This window comes from Balaenoptera ricei, chromosome 1 (genome assembly GCF_028023285.1).
Source record: "Balaenoptera ricei isolate mBalRic1 chromosome 1, mBalRic1.hap2, whole genome shotgun sequence".
Classification (NCBI taxonomy): Eukaryota; Metazoa; Chordata; class Mammalia; order Artiodactyla; family Balaenopteridae; genus Balaenoptera; species Balaenoptera ricei.
In genome coordinates this window covers 83,014,733-83,035,437 of record NC_082639.1, presented here as the reverse complement: position 1 = coordinate 83,035,437, position 20,705 = coordinate 83,014,733, and the positions used below count along the sequence as shown (strand labels likewise).

Below are 20,705 nucleotides of genomic sequence, written 5' to 3'. Positions count from 1 at the left end.
AATTACATTACTAAGTGAGAGAAAGGAGAAATTACCAAGTCAGTCACTAAAGACCTAATCAAATCAATGGGCTTTGAAGAATGGGAAACATTATCACAAGAGTTTTTCCTTTTGTTTTAAAGAGTATTCAAGAAAAATTTATCTTTTTAAAAATATAGGATAGAAAATTATATTGAACAAAAATTAATTTTTAGATTATTGCTAATCTATATGGGAGAATCTGTTCCCATTGATTTGATATTATGGCATATTCTGTTTCAACAACTGTCAGAAAAATGTGTGCTAATCTATGTGCCCATGGAGTAGCTAAAAATTAGATGTAGGTGACAAAAGCTGGGCATAGAGTTGGAAGTCCTATGTGCTTGAGTGAGCAGTACCAGGAAACGTGCAGAATTTCAGTATGACCATGACTGATAACACATTCTACTACTATTCATTTGGTCATTTCCCCTTTATGAAGCACTTAGGACACTGTGCTACACATTGGGGACCTAGAAGAAAAGGACCAAGTCCCTGACTCAGGAAGGGATTGGGGGACAAAAAAGATCTTAGAGGCATGATGGTTGTTGAGGTACCCATGAGCCACCCCAGTTAAGATGCCCAGCAAGTCCCGTAGGATCTACCCCATGGGGACCTCAATCTTTAGCATTTCTGTTAGGTGAGGGAGAAGGCTGAATCATTTAGGGAAAAGAGATTTTAAGATTGGGCTTCCAGTATATATTATTGCTTAAGTCTTTATTATTAATAAGTACCCAGAGACAAACATTCAGCAGATGAGCAATTATGCCAGTATATTCATTTGGCTTTTTAAGTTATTGGTGTTTCTAACTAGATTCATAGAGCTTATTTAAAAGTATTAAAAATGAACATATAGTTAGTTACCTTTACTCAAGAGAGTAAGTTCAGTTTACCTTTAACTGGAGAATTCCCTGATTGTAGCTAATTGCTGGACTTAAAGTTTACCATCCACAGTTTGAATTTCCTATGTTCCTTGAAAGAGGGCACAAACAAGCTATTCATTTATGTGCACTTTTCAAATACTATTTATGCTGACTCTTAGTTATCCTTGGAGAATGCCTGTCTATCTTGGAAAGGACTTAGAAGCTAATCAGAAGTTCAACATATCATCTGGTATAATCAAGAGAGATGAAAGAGGAAACATGGCAGTCTTTGAAATAACAACATTAAGCCAATTGAAATTTGGCATTCATTCACATTTCCCACACAGGAGCCGGAGTGGCATTTAGAAAAATAAATCAGATCATGTTATAGCTCTTAACACCCTTTTAAAACCTTCACTGGCTTCCTTCAGTTGTACTTAAATCCAGACCCCTTACATTGGTTTAGATTACATCTTCCCCTTCTGGCTTCATCTCAAACTGAAATGCCACACTGACCTTTCATCTGCTTCTTGAGCATGACAAGTTCTTTCTTACTCACTTTTACCCTAGGATCTTTGCACTACCTCTTCCGTTTGTCTGGATTGGTCTTCTCCCTGAAACTTCACACTGGCTCTTTCTTGTATCAGGTCTCAGTTCAGATGTTACCTCTTCAGAGAGTCCTTCACCAAACTGTCATGTCAAAAGTACCCTTTTGCAAGCATATGCCTGGTCATATTCCATAAGGTGACAATATTATATCATATTCATAGCAGTTTTCAGTACCAGAAATTATCTTATTTACTTAGTTTATCCTCTCTCTCCAACACCACCCTCAGGAAAATGCAGACTCTTATGAGGGCTGGGATCTCATCTGTTTATTTGTCGTAGTATACCCAAAGCCTGGGTTTCTGTGAACATGAGAGTAGTTAATTCATGTACAGCTCTCAGAATGGATCTGGCATATTGTAAGCACGCTCCAGCTGCTATTGTTGTTGTTACTATAAGTGGCAGTAGTGACAGTATATTTAGGCATTTGTAGAAACTCAGTGGAATAATGTATTTTGAAGAGACTCAGGATAGTACCTAATTATAAAAACTGAGTGCTGTAGGACACATTATAAGTATAAAGCATTTCTATTTGTAAAGGATTGAAGAAGTGAAAGTCAAAATAACAAGTGTTCTGATTGGAATATTTTTCCCCATGTTTTTCAGTTTAGACAGTTGTGGTCAGACCATCAGTATGGAGCTGGGGATCCTCAAAAACATATCTGTCTCCTAAAATTGTGAACCATTAGGGACATGGAGTTGTGCTTTTAAACGTTTCAGATTAAAGCCAGTTTTGCCAGAAATGATTGCTGTTAGGTATTGGATTAAAACTACTTTTTTTTTTTTTCTGATTTAGACCTGGTACTGAGTCAGGCAACATAGTGTGCTCTCGAGGAGATTCACTGTTGAGCTCTTCACTGTGTGACCTTTTCTTGGTGCTGTCACTTGAAATAAATGTGTATTTACGCAGCATTCTCTATAACATGAGTTACGTTGCCTTTTGTTTCTATCTGTTCCCACAGGTAACAGTTAACCTCTTCCAGATGCAACACCTGCAGGCTGCCTCCCTCGCGAACAATTTACAGTCTCTCTGTGATGGTGCCAAACTCTATGACCCAGGCCAGGAGTACAGTGAGTTTGTCAGGGCCACGAATTCAGCTGAGGAGGAAAAAGTTGATGGGTGAGAATTAATGTTAGGTGAAATTATTTCAAGGCATAAAATCTTTACTGCTAAGTTTCCTATCTGTTGTCAGGTGATGTTTTTTTCTAACACTGGTAGAATTGACTTTAAAACCTTCTGAATTTTTAAAATATTATTTAAGATCTGACTCACTTAAGAGTAAAGCTTTCCATTTTAACACAGAGCTCAGTTCTTTGAGATGTAGAAATCCTTTGAGAATGGCAAATCATGGTCATATCAATTTCGAATGTCCACAAACTTAACAACCTACATTTTCCACACAGGTTATACCAGAAGAGTTTAACCATGATATGAATAATGGACTGTACTTTTGCTATTCTTTTCTGTGTTTCAGCTGTATTAAATACAAATGATTAATAAGTTTTATTCACATCTCTTTTAAGAAGTTCAACTGTATAATATGGTTTGTTCCTAATATTTAGTTAATTTAACTACTCTGTTCATTAAATTAACAGATTTTCCTGAAAATAGAATAAAGTAGTCATGCTTCTGAATGATGAGTTTTATTTGGGTTTTTCTTAGGAATGTAAATAAACAGTTAACAAATACCCCTCACACTTCCGGGTATGGACCTTCCGACTCTTTAGAAGATGTTGTGCGCCTTCCTGACAACTCTAATAAGATTGAAGAGGACAGATGCTCTAACAGTGCAGACATATCAGGTAGTGTTTCACATTAAAGAGAGCACTAATTTATGAAAGATCAAATTGTTTAAATGTGATCATTAAATGAATTGCAGCTCTGGAATTTAAAAACCAGGCCTTGAATTGTAACCTTATGAGGTTTTATTCACAGTTGTGAGCACTGTGCTTGTCTTACAGTCAGTTGCTTAACGCTGTTAAAGAAGTTTGACTTGTCTCGTTTTAAATAATGTCAGTATTTTGAAACACTTATGAAATTTGTCTGTAGCCAAGTTTGACTTCAAATATTCTTTTCTTAAAGGTCCTTCTTTTATAAGGTCATGGACATTTGGGATGTTTAGTGATTCTGAGAGCACTGGAGGAAGCAGTGAATCTAGATCTCTGGATTCTGAATCTATAAGTCCAGGTACATAAGTATTTAAGTCTAGAGTGAAAATTCAATGACAGATTAAAATTTTCCTTTTGGGGGATATTTTTAACTACCTTCTTTTTCTTTTTTTAAAGTTGACGTATGGTTGATTTACAATATTGTGTTAGTTTTAAATGTACAGCAAAGTGATTAGGTTATACATATATTTATGTATATATCTATATACTTTTTTGATTCCTTTCCATTATAGTTTAGTACAAGATACTGAATATAGTTCCCTGTGCTATACAGTAAATCCTTGTTGTTTATAACTATCTTATTTTTATAATGAACTGTCTCATAGGGAGGAGTTTGTACATACATGTGTACAGTTTAAATAAAAATAATAGAACAAACCCTTATATATTCAACACCTAGCCTAAGAAATAAAACATTATTAGTATATTAGAAGGCCCCTGTGTATACCTCCTTGATAACCTTGCTCTATCACCCCCCAGATGAGCCATCATCCTGAATTTTGTTAATCTTTCCCTGGCTATTTTAAATGTTTTAGTACTTATATCTAGTTGAGCTTTGCCCATTTTGGAATATTATGCAGATGAAATCATACTATTCTTTTGTGACTTCTTTCATGCATCTTTTTTTTGAGATTCATATTGATATGAGAAGCTGTCTTTATTTTATACTGTATACTGTATGCTGTATAGTATTCCATTTTATGAACATAACTGTGATCTGTCTTTTGGATTATTTTGTAGTTAATCACTATAATGAACTGTACAGTTAACAACAATTCTTGTGCCTCTGATAATTTCATTTTTTATAAATGTGCTTTAAGGTACTTTGATAGTCTCATGCTCCTTAGAGAGGCAGAATAGATGTTTTGAACTCTCCCTTAGTGGCTGCAAAGAGAATGACTTGCCAGAGGTAATGCAGCTAGCAAGAGAAGAAGGTGTCACTTGAACCCTTGAGATTATTACTTTCAATGTTCTTCCTCCTCTACTTTTCTACCAGAGACTTCTCCCAGTCCTGTTCTTCCTGGCTAAGTTTCTTTCTCCTAAGAGCTTGGCACTGCGGGAGATAAGTTAGGATTTAACCTACCTCAGAGTCCAAGGCTTTGTTTTTTTTTCTGGTGTTCTACATATTACAGAAATGTTATTCATGTAAATAAAGCCCTTGAATTTAAAGTTAGAAATGACTTCCATGCCGTACTGGGGTTTATAGGCAGATTGTCAGCAACTACTTTGAGTCCTACTTTAAAATTATTGCTGTTCAGGGACACTCTGGAGATGCATTCCTAAATATTTAACTGAATATTTGTAATTAGTTTTATAAAAACAGAGTGGTTCTAGCTATCCCCAGGAATTAAGAGACAGTCTAGAGCCAGCTCTAAATTATTTGGAATCCTGTAAGACTTCATGTGGTAAAGACAAAAATTTGGAAACTGGTCGCATGATAAATGGGTGAAGACTGAGGGATGCATAGCCTGGGAAAGAGGAAACCTGGGGACGTGACAGCTGTTCTCAGACATTGAAGTGTAAAAGGGTGAGAGTCAGAGTGCTTGTTTGCTCCTTTAGGGAGACATGTGACCAAGAGCTGGGATTTATAGGTGGCAGGTTTCTGCTCAGCAATACAAGGAAGTCATTTTACAGTTAGAATAGTTCTAAAATGAACATGTGGTCTCATGATTTCTTAGTCACTGGGGGACACATTCAAAACAAAAACTAGACCACCACCTTTTAAGCATAGTTTGAAGTGGGGGGAATCTTTTGAGAGAGATGTGGTTTAATAATTTGTAAAGCCCTTTCTAACACTGAACCTAAGACTGTTAAGGCCTTGAGTTAAGTGTAACCCTCCACTTAGACACAGCCCTGTGTGTAATATCAGCAGGGAGCAAATAAACCTCATTACCTGGTCGGGCTGCTTCCAAACATGCTTTGAGACACATGGCAGAGTCCTTGGCTGACAGCTTGTATCCCATGCTCTGCTCCCTGCCAGGATCATTGGTCCTGGTTCCTGGTCTTCTGTCTTACTGGCAACATAAATGTGACGGTACTATTGTATTGCTATATTTGTAGATTTTTGTTTATTTTAGAAAGCTTTAGGTTACATTGTAAGTATTTCTTTATCACTTAATTCAACAAGCATTTAATGACAACTTTACCATTGTGCCAGCTATTCTGTCAGACATTAGATATAAGGCTTGAATAGAAAATACTCCCTGTCCTTGAGTTTATAATCTCTAGCACTTACTACCAGAAGTTGACAGTAAGGTTCATTGGAATGTGTGATCCTCAATTTTAAATTTATTTGGAAAAGTCAGATTTGGCTCAATTCTCTTTTGTTCCCAAGAGTATCAGAATCCCCTGTATCCAAAGTCTGTGAATGGAAGCAAATGTTTACATTGTAGCTAATATAATAGTATGACTTGCGTTATTCAAAAAATGTTGTCACTACCCATTTCTTAAATTCTACAATGAATTTTCTTTTAGGAGACTTTCATCGAAAACTTCCACGAACTCCATCCAGTGGAACCATGTCTTCTGCAGATGATCTGGATGAAAGAGAGCCACCTTCCCCTTCAGAAGCTGGTATTACACTCACCTGACTCAAGTTTCCACTAAACCAGTTGAATCAGTAGCATTGCATGATATTAGGGAAAAAATAGTATGATTTAAAGAATTCCTTTACTGTGTATTTTAAAAAAAGGCATTATGGTGACTTAAATATATCCCAACAAATTATATACAAGTATGGGTTGATAATGTATTAATCAAATGTTACAAGTAAGAATATAAGAATAAACAGCAAAACCAGTGGAGCCAAAATGTATTAGCATGTTGATAAAATAGGCTAGATATTTTGGTCTTTCATAAATCTAATAGTGACTTAATTGTTCAGAGTGTTGCAATACATGAGACATTCTATTCATGAGAATTTCTATATGAGAAAAGCCTCTTCAAAAGAAATAGTGTAGGGCTTCCCTGGTGGCGCAGTGGTTGAGAATCTGCCTGCCAATGCAGGGGACACGGATTCGAGCCCTGGTCTGGGAAGATCCCACATGCCGCAGAGCGACTAGGCCCGTGAGCCACAATTGCTGAGCCTGCGCATCTGGAGCCTGTGCTCCGCAACAAGAGAGGCCGCGATAGTGAGAGGCCTGCGCACCGCGATGAGGAGTGGCCCCCGCTTGCCACAACTGGAGAAAGCCCTTGCACAGAAACGAAGACCCAACACAGCCATAAATAAATAAATAAATAAATAAATAAATAAATGAATGAATGAATGAAATAGTGTAAGAAGCTAGGCGGGAAAAGTAAATACATGAACTTCTTGGGGGCAGGGAAAGTTGTGGATGCTGAAGGATATAAAAGAGAAGTCATGTTAATGGCTTCATTTGAGACCTCCAGATACCTGTTCTGGTATCATTTTCTTAAATAGTATAAGAACGTCTCTACCTCTGGTAGGATTTTTTTTTTTTTTTTTTTTGGCTGCATTGGGTCTTTGTTGCTGCGCGCAGGCCTTCTCTAGTTGCGGCGAGCGGGGTCCACTCCTCGTTGCGGTGCGCGGGCTTCTCACTGCGGTGGCCTCTCTTGCTGCAGAGCACGGGCTCTAGGCACGTGGGCTTCAGTAGTTGTGGCTTGGGGGCTCTAGAGTGCAGGCTCAGCAGCTGTGGCTCACAGGCTCAGCTGCTCTGCGGCATGTGGGATCCTCCCGGACCAGGGCTCGAACCCATGTCCCCTGCATTGGCAGGTGGATTCTTAACCACTGCACCACCAGGGAAGCCCTCTGGTAGGATATTGATAGATAACTAGCTAGTATTACTTATAATTTTATAATGAATTGAGAATAGCTTTATCTTTAATGCAAATAATGCTGACACACTAACCTCATATAGCTAGTTTTATTCCAAGCTTTCATAGGGTCATTTTCTAAGAATGTAATGCCACCTGTGTAATAAAGGACATGTTAATAACAGTGTAAATTCGCTGATTCTGGAAACATTATGCCATGCTATTTTAGAAGTATCTTATTTGTCTGATGGTGATTTTTACTCGTAGCTTAAATGTTTGATATATGTGTGCCTTGTAAGAGATCTGTAAGTTGGATGCTTATTTTGTTATTATAGTAAGAGCTTTTTGTAATCTTATTTAAAGATTTTTTTAAATGTAGTATCATATGGTATAATTTTTCTGTAGTCTTACAGTTCTTACATACTATTCTACTTCTGTTACAAGGACCCAATTCCCTCGGAACATTTAAGAAAACTTTGATGTCAAAGGCAGCTCTCACTCACAAGTTTCGCAAACTGAGGTCCCCCACGAAGTGCAGGGACTGTGAAGGCATTGTGGTATTCCAGGGTGTTGAATGCGAAGAGGTAAGATCTTTCTGGAATTACATTAGCCCTTTTATGCTTTTTGCTTTGAGCAATGAATGCTTTTTGTTATTAATTTTACCGATTAAGATCTTTTGCAAATGTATTTTTAATAAATTGAACCACTGTGTATTTTCTATAATTTTATATTTCATTTTGCTAGTAAATGTATTTCAAACACAAGTAATACCTTTTAAACTCATTTTTGTTCTGTTACCACTCTACCTGTAGTTCGTCCAGTTGTGAATAGTTTTAAGGTGAGTTAACCATTTCAGACTTTAATTTTCTTGTAGTGTCTCCTTGTTTGTCACCGAAAGTGTTTGGAAAATTTAGTCATCATCTGTGGTCATCAGAAACTTCTGGGGAAAATACACTTATTTGGAGCAGAATTCACACAAGTTGCAAAAAAGGAACCAGATGGCATCCCTTTTGTACTCAAAATATGTGCCTTAGAGATTGAAAATAGAGCCTTGTGTCTACAGGTACATTATAACTTTTAAAATTAAAAATTTTTTAATGTAAATGTGATTTGTTCTAATGATAAGGAGACATTAAAGGAGAACAATGCTCTCAGTTTTTACTAAATAACTGAATTTATTCAGATTTATTTGGAAAATATTACCTCATTTGGTCCTAGTTTTTTCTAAAATATTTAGAATTGAAGTAGACATTAAGTATATTTAGAGATCTGCATTTAATCATTTGTACTGAAGCAGAATTTTGCAAAATTTTTTCTCTTTTCTTCTCAAGGGAATTTATCGTGTATGTGGAAACAAAATAAAAACTGAAAAACTGTGTCAAGCATTGGAAAATGGAATGCACTTGGTAGACATTTCAGAATTTAGTTCACATGACATCTGTGATGTCTTGAAATTATACCTTCGACAGGTAAAGTTTTTAGCCTTGAAATTTACCATTAAATAGAGCAAAAATATAATTTGCGGTTTGCTGATAACGTTTGCCACACATATTGTTTTCATTGACATAGACCATGTTAATATCTTTCCAATTATTAACGTACAGATCAAAGAGTGTATAAAATATATGTACAATTTAAAGACCCATAATAGTAAAAACTCATTTTCCATCACCTAGCTTAAGGAAATAAAATATCACTATACCTTATAGAAGGCCCCTGTATGCCCCTCCCCAGTTGTAGCCCACAGCTCTACCCAGTGGTCTTTCCTAACCATGTTAATACCTCCCTCTCTTTTCTTAATAGTTTTAATACCTGTTGTGTATTCCTAAACAATATATCATTAAGTTCTAGAAAACTGAGTAGAAAGCATAAATCTAGCTGTTTAAGAAAAGTCCACCATTCACACTGTTATATGAAGAATTCAGCCAGTAGAACAGTTTCTGGGTCATAGTTTGGCTTTACTTTCATAGATATTTTAAAATAGCTATTGTGGGAGGTTAGTAGTCAAGGTGTGAATGCATTCAGGGAACATGAAGTTCACCCTAGTTGGGGGGCAGGGCTATCCTATAAGCTAGGTACTGGAAATTGAGCAGGAATGTGGTCGGGAGTGGACTTGCTCTATATTTTCTCTTTCTTTGCTCACTCTTGTACCTGCATGTTATAGGAGTAGGTCTGAAGAAAACACTTCTGTGGGTGAAGTAAGTGGCCTTAGCGGCTCAGGCAGCAGTTCATGGAAGGGTTACAGAAACAAGCAGCACATTGTCATGATAAGCCAAGTACAAAAGATCTGGGACAAGCCCAGCTGCATTCTGTCCTTGGGTGAAACTTTCTGTCCTTGGGTGAAAGTGAAGAGACAGTTACAGAGAGCATAGTGACGATGGTCCTCATTGTGTCCTTCTCAGGAGCTTTGTTCTTCATCTGGGTCCGTTTTAATATGATGAAGAGCTGTCATCCTGGGATCTCTCTTCTCTACCCTCTTCTGTGAGGGAACACCTGTCTTCTGTGTCATGTCCTCTGTTTTTTATTTATTGTCCTGTTTTGGTCATGCCCATCTTTGAGCAAGGTGGAATAAGAGTAAATATTTGAAACTGTTTGATCTGTAAATGTATTTATTCTGCTTTCCTGAATGGGAATACTGTGAAAGTTTATAGTATTGTAGGCTGAAAATTATTTTTCTTCAGAAATTTGAAGGTGTTTTTTAATTCTCTTTGAAGCCTGAAATCCTTCTCATTCCTGATTCTTTTTATATGGCCTATTGTTTTCTCTCTGAAAGCTTGTAGAATCTTCTTTTTCTCTCCATTATCCTAAAATTTCACAGTGTATGCCTTGATATGGGTGTATTTCAGTCCGTGGTGTCAGGCACTCCACAAGCTCTGTCATTCTGCTTACTTGTCCTTTAGTTCTTGGAACTTTAATTTTCTTGCTCATTTCCTCCTCTCTATTTTCTCTCTATTTTCTTTCTGGAACTTATATTTGGATACTTAACAACTGCACTCGTTCTCTAGTTTCCTTCCCTTTTTCCTATTTTCATTTCTTTTTGTTTTTGTTTTCTTTTAACACCTTCTAAGAAACTTCCTCAACTTTGTTTTCCATTCCTATTGTAAACTATTTTATTTCTGAGATCATCTTTTAGTTTCCAAGAATTCTGGTTTTCTGTCCCTTTTACAGCATTCTTTTTTTAATTGAATGCACCATCTCTTCTACCTGAAATATTCATAGCTTTTTAAAAATTTTTATTTATTTATTTATTTATTTATTTTTGGCTGTGTTGGCTCTTCGTCTCTGTGCGAGGGCTTTCTCTAGTTGTGGCAAGTGGGGGCCACTCTTCATCGCGGTGCACGGGCCTCTCACTATCGCGGCCTCTCTCGTTGCGGAGCACAGGCTCCAGATGCGCAGGCTCAGCAGTTGTGACTCACGGGCCCAGTTGCTCCGCGGCATGTGGGATCTTCCCAGACCAGGGCTCGAACCCGTGTCCCCTGCATTGGCAGGCAGATTCTCAACCACTGCGCCACCAGGGAAGCCCCGTAGCTTTCTTTAAAGAGGATTCTTTCCTCTGCTTAGCTTCTAGCCCCGTCCAATAGAAATATAATGTGAGCCCTATATATAATATTAAATTATGTAGTAGCCACATAAAAAGAAACAGGTGAAGTTAATTTTAATATTTTATTCAACATATTGAAAATATTATCTGAACATCTAATCAATATTCTTAAATTATTAATGAAACATTTGCCTTTTTGGCCCTGACTCTTGGAAATGTGGTATATACTTTTCATCTGGAGCACATGGCAGTTTGGAGCAGCCACCTTGCCACTGCTCAGTAGCCGTATGTGGTTACTGGCCACGATATTGACAGCACAGTTGTAGACCTTCAAGCTGGTTTTTTCCCTACTTATTTTGACTCTGTCTTCCATAGTTGTCTCCTTAAAAGTAAAGCTTTGGGAACTGAAATCTATCCAGAAGCTCTTGAATACATGAAGGCTTTGAAGATTTTGAGCTTTACTGTAGTGTTATCTAGGAGAGCTGTTTGGGAAGTACCTGATGTCTGTATCTCTAGTTCTCTGCTCTTGGGCTTGTCTGATACCTAAGAGAAAGGTCTTTCCCTGCCTACAGATATGGTTCCAGAACTCTGGGAGCCATGTTAGGTCAGAAGCTCCAGGATCTCTGCATTCAGCAGGCATACAGTCACTAAATCCTTATTTTAAGATAGTTGCCCACCTGTTCCTTGTGCTTGGCATTGCCCGTCCAGAGACCCTGTGTTTCACACTGCCCAGAGAAGAAATCCCCAGACTTCTGAGGTTGCTCAGGAGCATGGAGTGGAGACAAGGATCTAGAAATCTAATGCTGTTTAGATAGCTCACCCTTCCCCGAGATCAGAGGACCTAGTCTGACAATCCCTGAGTCTCCTTAGGATCCGCTAAATCATGTTGGTTCTCAGTTTGGAATTTCAGCTTTCTCAGGAGTGCTAAGTGAGCACTTGTTCACCTCCTCTTCAGCTTGTGAAATGTTACTTCTGTCCCCATTCCTGTTCTTCCAGTCCTGCAGGCTTAACTGTATTTCAATGGGGTTGTAGGAGGGAAAGAAATTAGCTACAAATGTTGGATGTGCCACGTTAGCCCAGGAAACTATTGATATCTCTTCAATCACATTTTTTAGGATTCTCAACTGAGAAGTAGAAACAGTATCTTTGAATGACTTTTAATCTCATAATGAATCATGCTTTATTTCTTTTAGTCAGTCGAGGAGAGGAAATAAATGGGGTCCAATACTGTCAGCTCTCATTTTATCCTAGGAATACATGGGACCAAAGCTTTAGTGTGGGAAGCCATGCTCAATTCTTACAGTGTTAAGAGAGTAGCCTTTATTTACTCATTACCATGTGGTAAATCTGAAGCTCCAAGAGTGACCAAGATGGTAGAGGTAGAAATTAATCTCAAGGCTTCCCCTCTCTGGGAACAGAAGGGGAAACTGGAGAAGTGGTGCCTACCTCACGACAGATGTTGTAGGACATCAGCTAGCCAGAGAGATGCTGTATTTTCCATCGCTGAGCAGTGGAATCATTGAAATCAGTTATGCCAGTAGACAGATCAAGGTGGTATGCCCATTGACAGTTTGAGAGAGGAACTTTTTTTGACCTACTTATGGCAATTCAAGTGGTATTTAAAAATTGGAAAACAAAATGTTGACAGTTTCTTTCTTGTAAGTCATATTGTCTTTTGCTAATCTTCAATCTGGCCCGAGGAAAACACAAGCACCCTATAGCTTTTTGTTCTCTCTCTCCCCCACACCAACAGAAAATAAGCTTTTTCTAATTAATTTGACTTATATTGTATATTAGCCTGGGTTTGTTTTAATAAAATAGTTGAAGATCATGCTAACTTTGGGGCAGTCATGAATGTAATTGGTATAGAATATCTATCAGAGTTTTAAAATCATATCATGGGGCTTTAGGTTTAGAGTTTTACTGATGACCAGGTAAGTCATTTTTAATATAGATATAATGTATGGTGATATCGGATTCACTTTATAGATCACATCTAGCAAACATATGTACATTTCTTTTTTTTCTTGTTCTTGGGTGTAATTTTTTTTCTTCTAGTTGTATTGAGATATAATTGACATACAGCACTGTCTAAGTTTAAGGTGTGCAGCACAACGATTTGGCTTCCATACACCATGAAATGATTATCACAGTAAGTTTAGTGAACATCCATCATCTCATACAGATACAAAATTAAAGAAATAGAAAAGTATTTTTCCTTGTGATGAGACATGTACATTTCTAAATGTGATTGACCTTAAGTCCTGTTACTCTAAAAAGAACATGCTAAACCACTCAGTAGCTATTCAGTAGGTTATTAACAGGGAAAAAATGGGCAGAATGATATTTCTAACATAATTTTATTTCTTTAGCTCCCAGAACCATTTATTTTATTCCGATTGTACAAGGAATTTATAGACCTTGCAATAGAGATCCAACATGTAAATGAAGAACAAGAGATGAAAAAGGATAATCCTGAGGACAAAAAATGTCCAAGTACGTGTATAGAAATAAACAGAATTCTTCTAAAAAGCAAGGATCTTCTAAGACAATTGCCAGCATCAAATTTTAACAGCCTTCATTACCTCATAGTTCATCTTAAGCGGTAAGAATTTGAATAAGACAGACATTGATTAGTGGGTGGATAATTGATCAGTTTTTTGGTTTTGCTTTTATGGTTTTTTAAAAAATTGTGGTAAAATACACATAACATATAAATTTACCATTTTAGCCATTTTTAAGTGTACAGTTCAGTAGTATTAAGTACATTCACACTCTTGTGGTATTGTTTTTACATTGAATGTTTCATTTCTAATATGTGTTAGGGAAAGAGAGACATTGAATATATATTCATGCAGCCAACATCTTTCCCTCAGATGCCAATTATATGCCAGGCTCTGGCTGGGGAAATTAGGATGCAAATACAAGGCTTCTGTAATCTGTTGTGCTTGTTAGCTTGAGGGGCAGACCTGCACACAAGTGCAGCGCTGCATCATTCTTGTTCTGATGGAACTTTGCTCAACATGCAGTGGAAGATGGGGGAGAGGGGGTCATGAATCAGAGAAGGTAACCCTGAGCCAGACTTGAAGAACTGAGTAATGGTTTGGTGACAGAGAATGTACAAAAGAGCATTCCAGACAGAGGGTAATAGACACAGAGGCACAAGAGATCATTTTGCTTTTGAGGACGTTTAAGTAATTTGGTTAGGCCAGGATATAGCAAGCAGTAGCACAGAGTGAGCTGGAGGAGTCCTGGTAAAGTCATACATACCTGGCAGATGAGTTGACTGTCTTCTTTCTGTACTCAGTGAAGAATTTTAAGCCAGGAATTTAACATGCTCAGGTTTGCCTATTAGATCTTTATGGCAGCAATATGGAGAACAGGTTGGAGGGGAGGTATTTATTTCAGTTCGGATCTCTTTGAATAGCCAGAGAAATAAAAGGTGATGAGAGCTTGAAGTAAGGCCAGAGCAGTGGGATTGGCAATAAAGCAGAGAGATCTTTAGGCTCAACTAGGCTTGAGGACTAGCAGTGAGATAGAAAGTTTCCAGCATATGGACCTGGGAGGATGTAATATATATTTACAAAGGTGGGAGCAGCTTTTAGGGGTGTTTTTAAATTTCTGCTGGTAAAACTGTACTGGTTCCTTCTACTTACTTAAATTTAATCCTAATCCTAATACTGTGAAACCCAACTTGGTGTGTGGTCAGTATTTAAGCAAATAAATATATCCTTTCCCTAGACTTCTGCAGCCCATTTTTCCTCCACCCTTCCCAGCCCATAGTAAACTACTGTCAAGAAAATCTAATACAGCTCTATGTGTTCTGCATCACAGAGTCGTAGATCATGCAGAAGAAAACAAAATGAACTCCAGAAACTTGGGGGTGATATTTGGACCAAGTCTCATTAGGCCAAGGCCCACAGCTGCTCCTATCACCATCTCCTCTCTTGCTGACTATTCAAATCAAGCGCGGTTGGTGGAGTTCCTCATTACCTACTCACAGAAGATCTTCGATGGGTCCCTACAGCCACAAGATGTAGCTGTGTGTAGTGCAGGTGGTGGTGCACCTCAGGTTGACCAAGGCTATCTTCCGAAGCCTCTGTTATCACCAGAAGAAAGAGATCCAGAACATTCTGCGAAGTCACTGTTTTTCTCTTCAAAGGAAGTGAGTTTTGCTCTTATGGAATTGTGTTGGAACTTTGTAATGTTTACGTTATTAATAAGTTAAGAGTCTTTGAACTGTTTACTTTGAGGTGTGTTTTGCTTCTTCCAGTTTAAAAATTTTCTTCCATCAACAGGATATCCATACTGCAGATAGTGAAAGCAAAAGTTTTGAATCCACTGCATCATTTGAGGAATCAGAACAGAAGCAAAATGCATTCGAAAAATGTGATGCATGTCTCATTGGTGAGTGGCCATGTAAAATGCATATTTGCTGACTTAAAACTGTCCCAATAAACCATGATTAAAAGCCAAGGTGAGTGGTGTTGAGAGAAGTCAGAGAAAGAAGCTTCATTAGTAAGTGCATCTTCGCCAGCCATTAAGAAAGTTGCCTTCATTCTTTACAGTAGCCCTTCTTATAAAAAGACATCTTGGAGTTCAAAGGTGTGTTTTGTGTTTTGAAAACTTCTTTTATTTTTATTTTTGCCATTAGTTAAAGTCAAGGCCGAAATCTGTTAAGCAGTATGATGATTCATTAGCATCTTCTTTACTATAGATCATTGTATTGATCTCATTACTCATAAGGTGTCAACTAGACTCCTAAAATTCAAAAAATTTAGACTCAAAAAAACCTCTAAAATTTTTTTTCAAATGCCTTTTCCTGTCGCCTGCCTGTAACACATTAAGCACACTTATGTGTATATCTTTTTAATTTCCTCGACTGTAATCATTTTATTCACTGTATGGTAATTTTAGTTGCAGTGATAGCTACCAAGCTATTCATTTGTGGAAAGGCTTCCACTTGTTACTATAATTCTGTACATCACTAGAGCTAACTTGCAGTTTTTTTAAGTGCAGCCATATATTTTAAATTTGAGTGTAATGAAGTATTAGTGATCACAGCCTGACAGGTCTAAAAAGTAAGGGAGCTAACATTCATTAAGTACCTGCCTGCTCTGTGCTAAGCACCGTGCTTATTGTTTGATTCCATTTATCTGATTTTATCTTCAGAAAAATTCTGTGCTATAAATAGGTAGTAACAGCCCTGTTCAACCCATAGCCTAACAGTCTGAGAGAGGTTAAATAATGTCAGAGGTCATGCCCCAATAAAGTGTTCAGTATTTGAACCTATGTTTGTGATTATTTCACTATTCTGTGAGCTAGGTCTCCCAATTAGGAATAGTAATAAAAATAAATGTCATTTTTCAAGGGCTAACTGTATACCAGATAAATAAGCACTTTTCATGGTTAGATCTTTTAGGCCACATATCATCATAGATAAAATTATGATTCCTTTTGACAGATGAAGACACTGAGGGACAGTGAGATTACCTTGCCTAGTGCAGAAGGGGTAGAGCTGAGTTAAACCTGGCAGGTGGGGTTCAGAGTCTGCACTCTTACCCATTACACTCAAGTTTTTTCCCTTAGAACTTAAGAATGCACTTTGGTGCCTACAGCCTGACCACAGTGTGTCAGGTCCCTTAGGGTGTTTTATACACATGGGGAAGCACCTGGGAAATCAAAACAAGAGAGCACTGCCCTGGAAGCCCAGAGAAGAGAGGTCCGCAGTCTCAGGTAAGGAGAAGGGTCAGATGAGGTAAGGACTGTCAAGTCATTCTGATGGGCTGCTGTTTGCAGACCGCTGCCCAAAAGAGGGGCATGAGCAGAAGGCTGGAACTTACCAGAAATGGGAATATTTTAGGGGAGATGCTACAAAAAAGGGTAGGGTCTGAAGGAGTTCAGGGTCCCAGCTTGAGAAAACATGGGTCCAGACTTGATAGGAAAGAGAAGAAAGTACGTCTGGGAGTAAACAGCAAATAGGGAGAATGGCATTTTTTACTTAAACTATTCAACCTTAATCAGACAGGATGAATATTATAGTCCACTTATTAGTTGATCAGATGAGGGCATCTAAGGCATTTAATATGATATGCTGTCACTGTGGGTTGAACATAACTGAAAAGCAGATTGAGTTGGCAAAAGCCTTAGGATTCAGGACATACTTACATTTAGTTGGCATGTAAATTGGTGTAACTTTTCTGAGGGTAACACACCAATATCTGCCTGTTGAAATCATGACAACCCTTTCAGCCAACAAATACTTGTTCATATGCAGCACATAAGAGAAGCTACATCAGCAGGTGTGGTTTTTTTTTTCACTAACCTGCAGTGAATTTTGTAGCTGTTTATTATATTGATTTAAATAAATATGGAATTCTAACATTTTAATTCAAAGTGCACCTTTAATATTTTATGAGTACTTTACCAGAGAATAACTTGGAAAAAATATACGAAGACCCTTGTTTTGAGAGGGTGTTCATCTATAACTCATTTAGACTCTCTTGTTAACTACGTGCCATAAAGTTTGATTTTTAAATGAATCTTTTCCTTTTTCAGACAACAAAGTGCGTTTGCTTGTAGACCAAGAGCTTGAATCAGCATCACAAAAGATGGAAGATGTTTGTAAAACCTCCAAGCTGCCTACTCTGAAGTCCGATAAGGAAATAAATGGCGTCGAGAGGCATACTCCAAGGACCAAGATTAGACCTGTAAGTTTGCCTATAGACAGACGACTACTTCTTGCAAGCTCCCCTAATGAGAGAAATGGCAGAAATATGGGGAATGTAAATTCAGACAAGTTTTGCAAGAATCCTACCTTTGAAGGAGTTAATAGAAAAGACACCCCAACTATTGTTTGTTCCAAATTTGATGGCTTTGATCAGCAACCTCTACCGAAAACTCGGGAGAAACGGTATGAACAAAATGACCGGACTGCAAAGACTGCAGTGATTGTGCCCAGTGCATTCCAGGAAAGAGAAGTGTCAGTGAGCATCAGGAGTGGTGGGGACCACCCACTCAGCACCACCAGTAAGCCATACACAGAACCCATCAGGTCAGCCAGACAAGTGTCAGAGAGACGGTCTTCTGACTCCTGCCCTCCTGCTCCTGTCAGAGCACCCAGAACACTGCAGCCCCAGCACTGGACCACGTTTTATAAACCACCTGCTCCTGCTGCTAGTGGGAGAGGGGATGAGGAGAAATCTGTGACAACCTCCGCAGCTGTGCCCCCTTGCACAACTCACGCTCCCCAGGAGCACGCGCTGAAATCAGTTCCCGGTTCTGAAAATGCATCAGCTGGTCCCGTGCAGCCAGTTAGCAAGCCTAAAGAGAAGGCTGAAGAGCGTGACTTACCTGGTGTACATCCAGCATGTCAGAGACCGAGGCTAAAACGAATGCAGCAGTTTGAAGACCTTGAAGATGAAATCCCACAGTTTGTGTAGGGTTGTCAGAATTCAGTTTTTCTTTTTGTGTTTTGTTGTTTTGTGGTGGTGTATTTGTTTTCTGGAAGAAATTTTTGACAGAGCCTCTCTTGTATAGGATTGCCAAATCGTGGATTTTGGTTTTTGTCACTGTGTTGTGTTATCCTGTGTTGGTTATACTGAATGACAGAATGTTTTGATAGGGCCCCATCTGTGCCTCACTGGAATTATATGTATTTTTGAAGTTGTGAATAAATAGATAGACTCATGTTTTTTAAAGTTCAGTTGATTCCCCATAATATGGTCCATTTAAGTGCATCCCTAATATATGATATAGCTCTCAACTAATAGGTGCAATTGAGGAAATCAGCTTTATTTTTTTGAAGTGAAACTACATGCTTATTTATAAAAGGAATGTTTCCAAGTGCAAGTGCCTGAAAGATCTTTGTTTGGTATGATTGTTTTTTCACACAATTTTATAGTGTATCTTTGACCATTTGTGCTTTTATGGTATGTGTGTAACCTTTTATTTTTCAGTTGGCGAGTCACTTAACTTTTTCATATTTGCGTAATGGCCAAAAGGCTTGCAAATCTGTATTTAATTGCATTTTAATTAATTGCCAGATTTTACACGTGATAGTCAGTTGAATTGTACAAAGAAAATGCACTTAAACATGTTTCTAAATTGTATAGTTCAGTCATGTCTTATTTGGTTTTAGCTATTATACATTTAATAATTTTCACTTCTTGGCTTTGTTCTGCATAAACTTTTGTTGTTCAACAGTTCTGAACCTTTTGGTATTTTATATAATAGTCCAAAACAATGTTTTAAAATTCAGTGCCTTTCCTTTTAATATTGTCTGGGATTTTCTTTAAAAAAAACATTTCTTTTGTATGAAGTGTTTTCACTTATGAATAATTTTATGTATTTTTTCTACCTGAGTTTATAACCATTGACAATGTATGTTTCATCTGAATCATACAAAGATTTATTTAAGTTGATTCTAAGTATAATTCAATAATTCATTGTTTGGAATTTGAGAGGAAGTATAGATGATTGGATATATTTCATTTATAAAATTCCCAGTTTTTAGAACTAGTATAGTTCTGTTATTTTCTTGGTTTTGTCATTTTGCGTAAAATAGGATATAAAAGGGACAAAAAATAAAATACCCTCTTTTTATATGTGTGAATTATATTTGTAACAAATGCTTTTGTATGACCATGTTATACTTGATAAAGAATATATATATTAACCTGTTAAATTATTTCAAGTTCTTGTGGTTTCTCTGAAATTGTGTCCTCTTAGGGTGTGAGACTTTAAGGTTTATTAACCATTGGCTTAGTGGTCAGCACTTGGGGCTCATATGTCCCTTGACTACAACATGGAATTCATTTTATGGGAAGTTGTTATATAGTTCTATATGACATTAAGGACTAGGAAGAAAGAATAACCCATCTTTTTGTGCTGGAGCCTTGTTTTTAGTCCTCATTGTAAAAAATATAAAAGAATTGTATTGGTATGAAAACCTAAAAAGAAAATAAGAGCCAACATTGATTGAGCCCTTTCTGCATGCCATGAACTCTGCTAAGTTCCACATAAATTATTTCAAGTTTACAGCAGCCTATAATGGGTAGGTAGGTACTTTATTATTCCTGTGTTATGGGTAAGGAAACTGACGCTTAGTTAAATAATGTGCTCTAGGTTCCACAGGTGTAACAGTTGGAGTCAAGTCTCAAACACAGGGCTGCCAGATTCTGATGGTTGACCATAATGTTTCTTCGGGTTTTAAGTAAAAATAAAAGACACATTTTTCATTTTCACCAAGAACTTTATTGAACAACGTATTCACTGTTTTGTTCCACTACCTTCTGCCATTTTTCAGGCAACTTCATAATTCCATCTTCCCAAAACTTTTTATCTTTTTGAGCAAAGAACTGTTCCAGGTGCCTTTTACAGTCTTCCAGGGAATTGAAATGTTTTCCAATAAGAGAATTTTGTAAAGACCAAAATAAATGGAAATCCGAAGGTGCAATGTCTGGTGAATACGGCAGATGAATCAGAACTTCCCAGCCAAGCTATAACAGTTTTTGCCTGATCATCAAAGAAACATGCAGTCTTGTGTTATCCTGATGAAAGATAATGTGTTTTCTGTTGCCTAATTCCAGATGCTTTTCGTTGAGTGCTGCTTTCAGTTGGTCTACCTGGGAGCAGAACTTGTTGGAATTAATTGTTTGGTTTTCCAGAAGGAGCTCATAATAGAGGACTCCCTTCCGATCCCACCATATACACAACATCTCCTTCTTTGGATG

At 37.6% G+C, this 20,705-nt stretch overlaps 1 protein-coding gene across 2 annotated transcripts in view; it reads left to right on the top strand.

Annotated features, from left to right (window-relative positions):
- The window catches only part of ARHGAP29 (Rho GTPase activating protein 29), a 77,705-nt gene extending 57,482 nt beyond the window's left edge, over nt 1-20,223 (top strand). For both annotated transcript variants that reach the window (XM_059926581.1, XM_059926574.1), the window contains exons 13-23: nt 2,450-2,607; nt 3,151-3,290; nt 3,571-3,675; nt 6,132-6,230; nt 7,875-8,014; nt 8,305-8,493; nt 8,762-8,899; nt 13,344-13,576; nt 14,806-15,136; nt 15,270-15,378; nt 17,530-20,223. In XM_059926581.1, the coding sequence (XP_059782564.1) occupies nt 2,450-2,607; nt 3,151-3,290; nt 3,571-3,675; nt 6,132-6,230; nt 7,875-8,014; nt 8,305-8,493; nt 8,762-8,899; nt 13,344-13,576; nt 14,806-15,136; nt 15,270-15,378; nt 17,530-18,413 (2,526 nt within the window). In that variant the 3' untranslated portion in view covers nt 18,414-20,223. The remainder of the gene's footprint in view (nt 1-2,449; nt 2,608-3,150; nt 3,291-3,570; nt 3,676-6,131; nt 6,231-7,874; nt 8,015-8,304; nt 8,494-8,761; nt 8,900-13,343; nt 13,577-14,805; nt 15,137-15,269; nt 15,379-17,529) is intronic.
- Nucleotides 20,224-20,705: the final 482 nt, after the last annotated feature.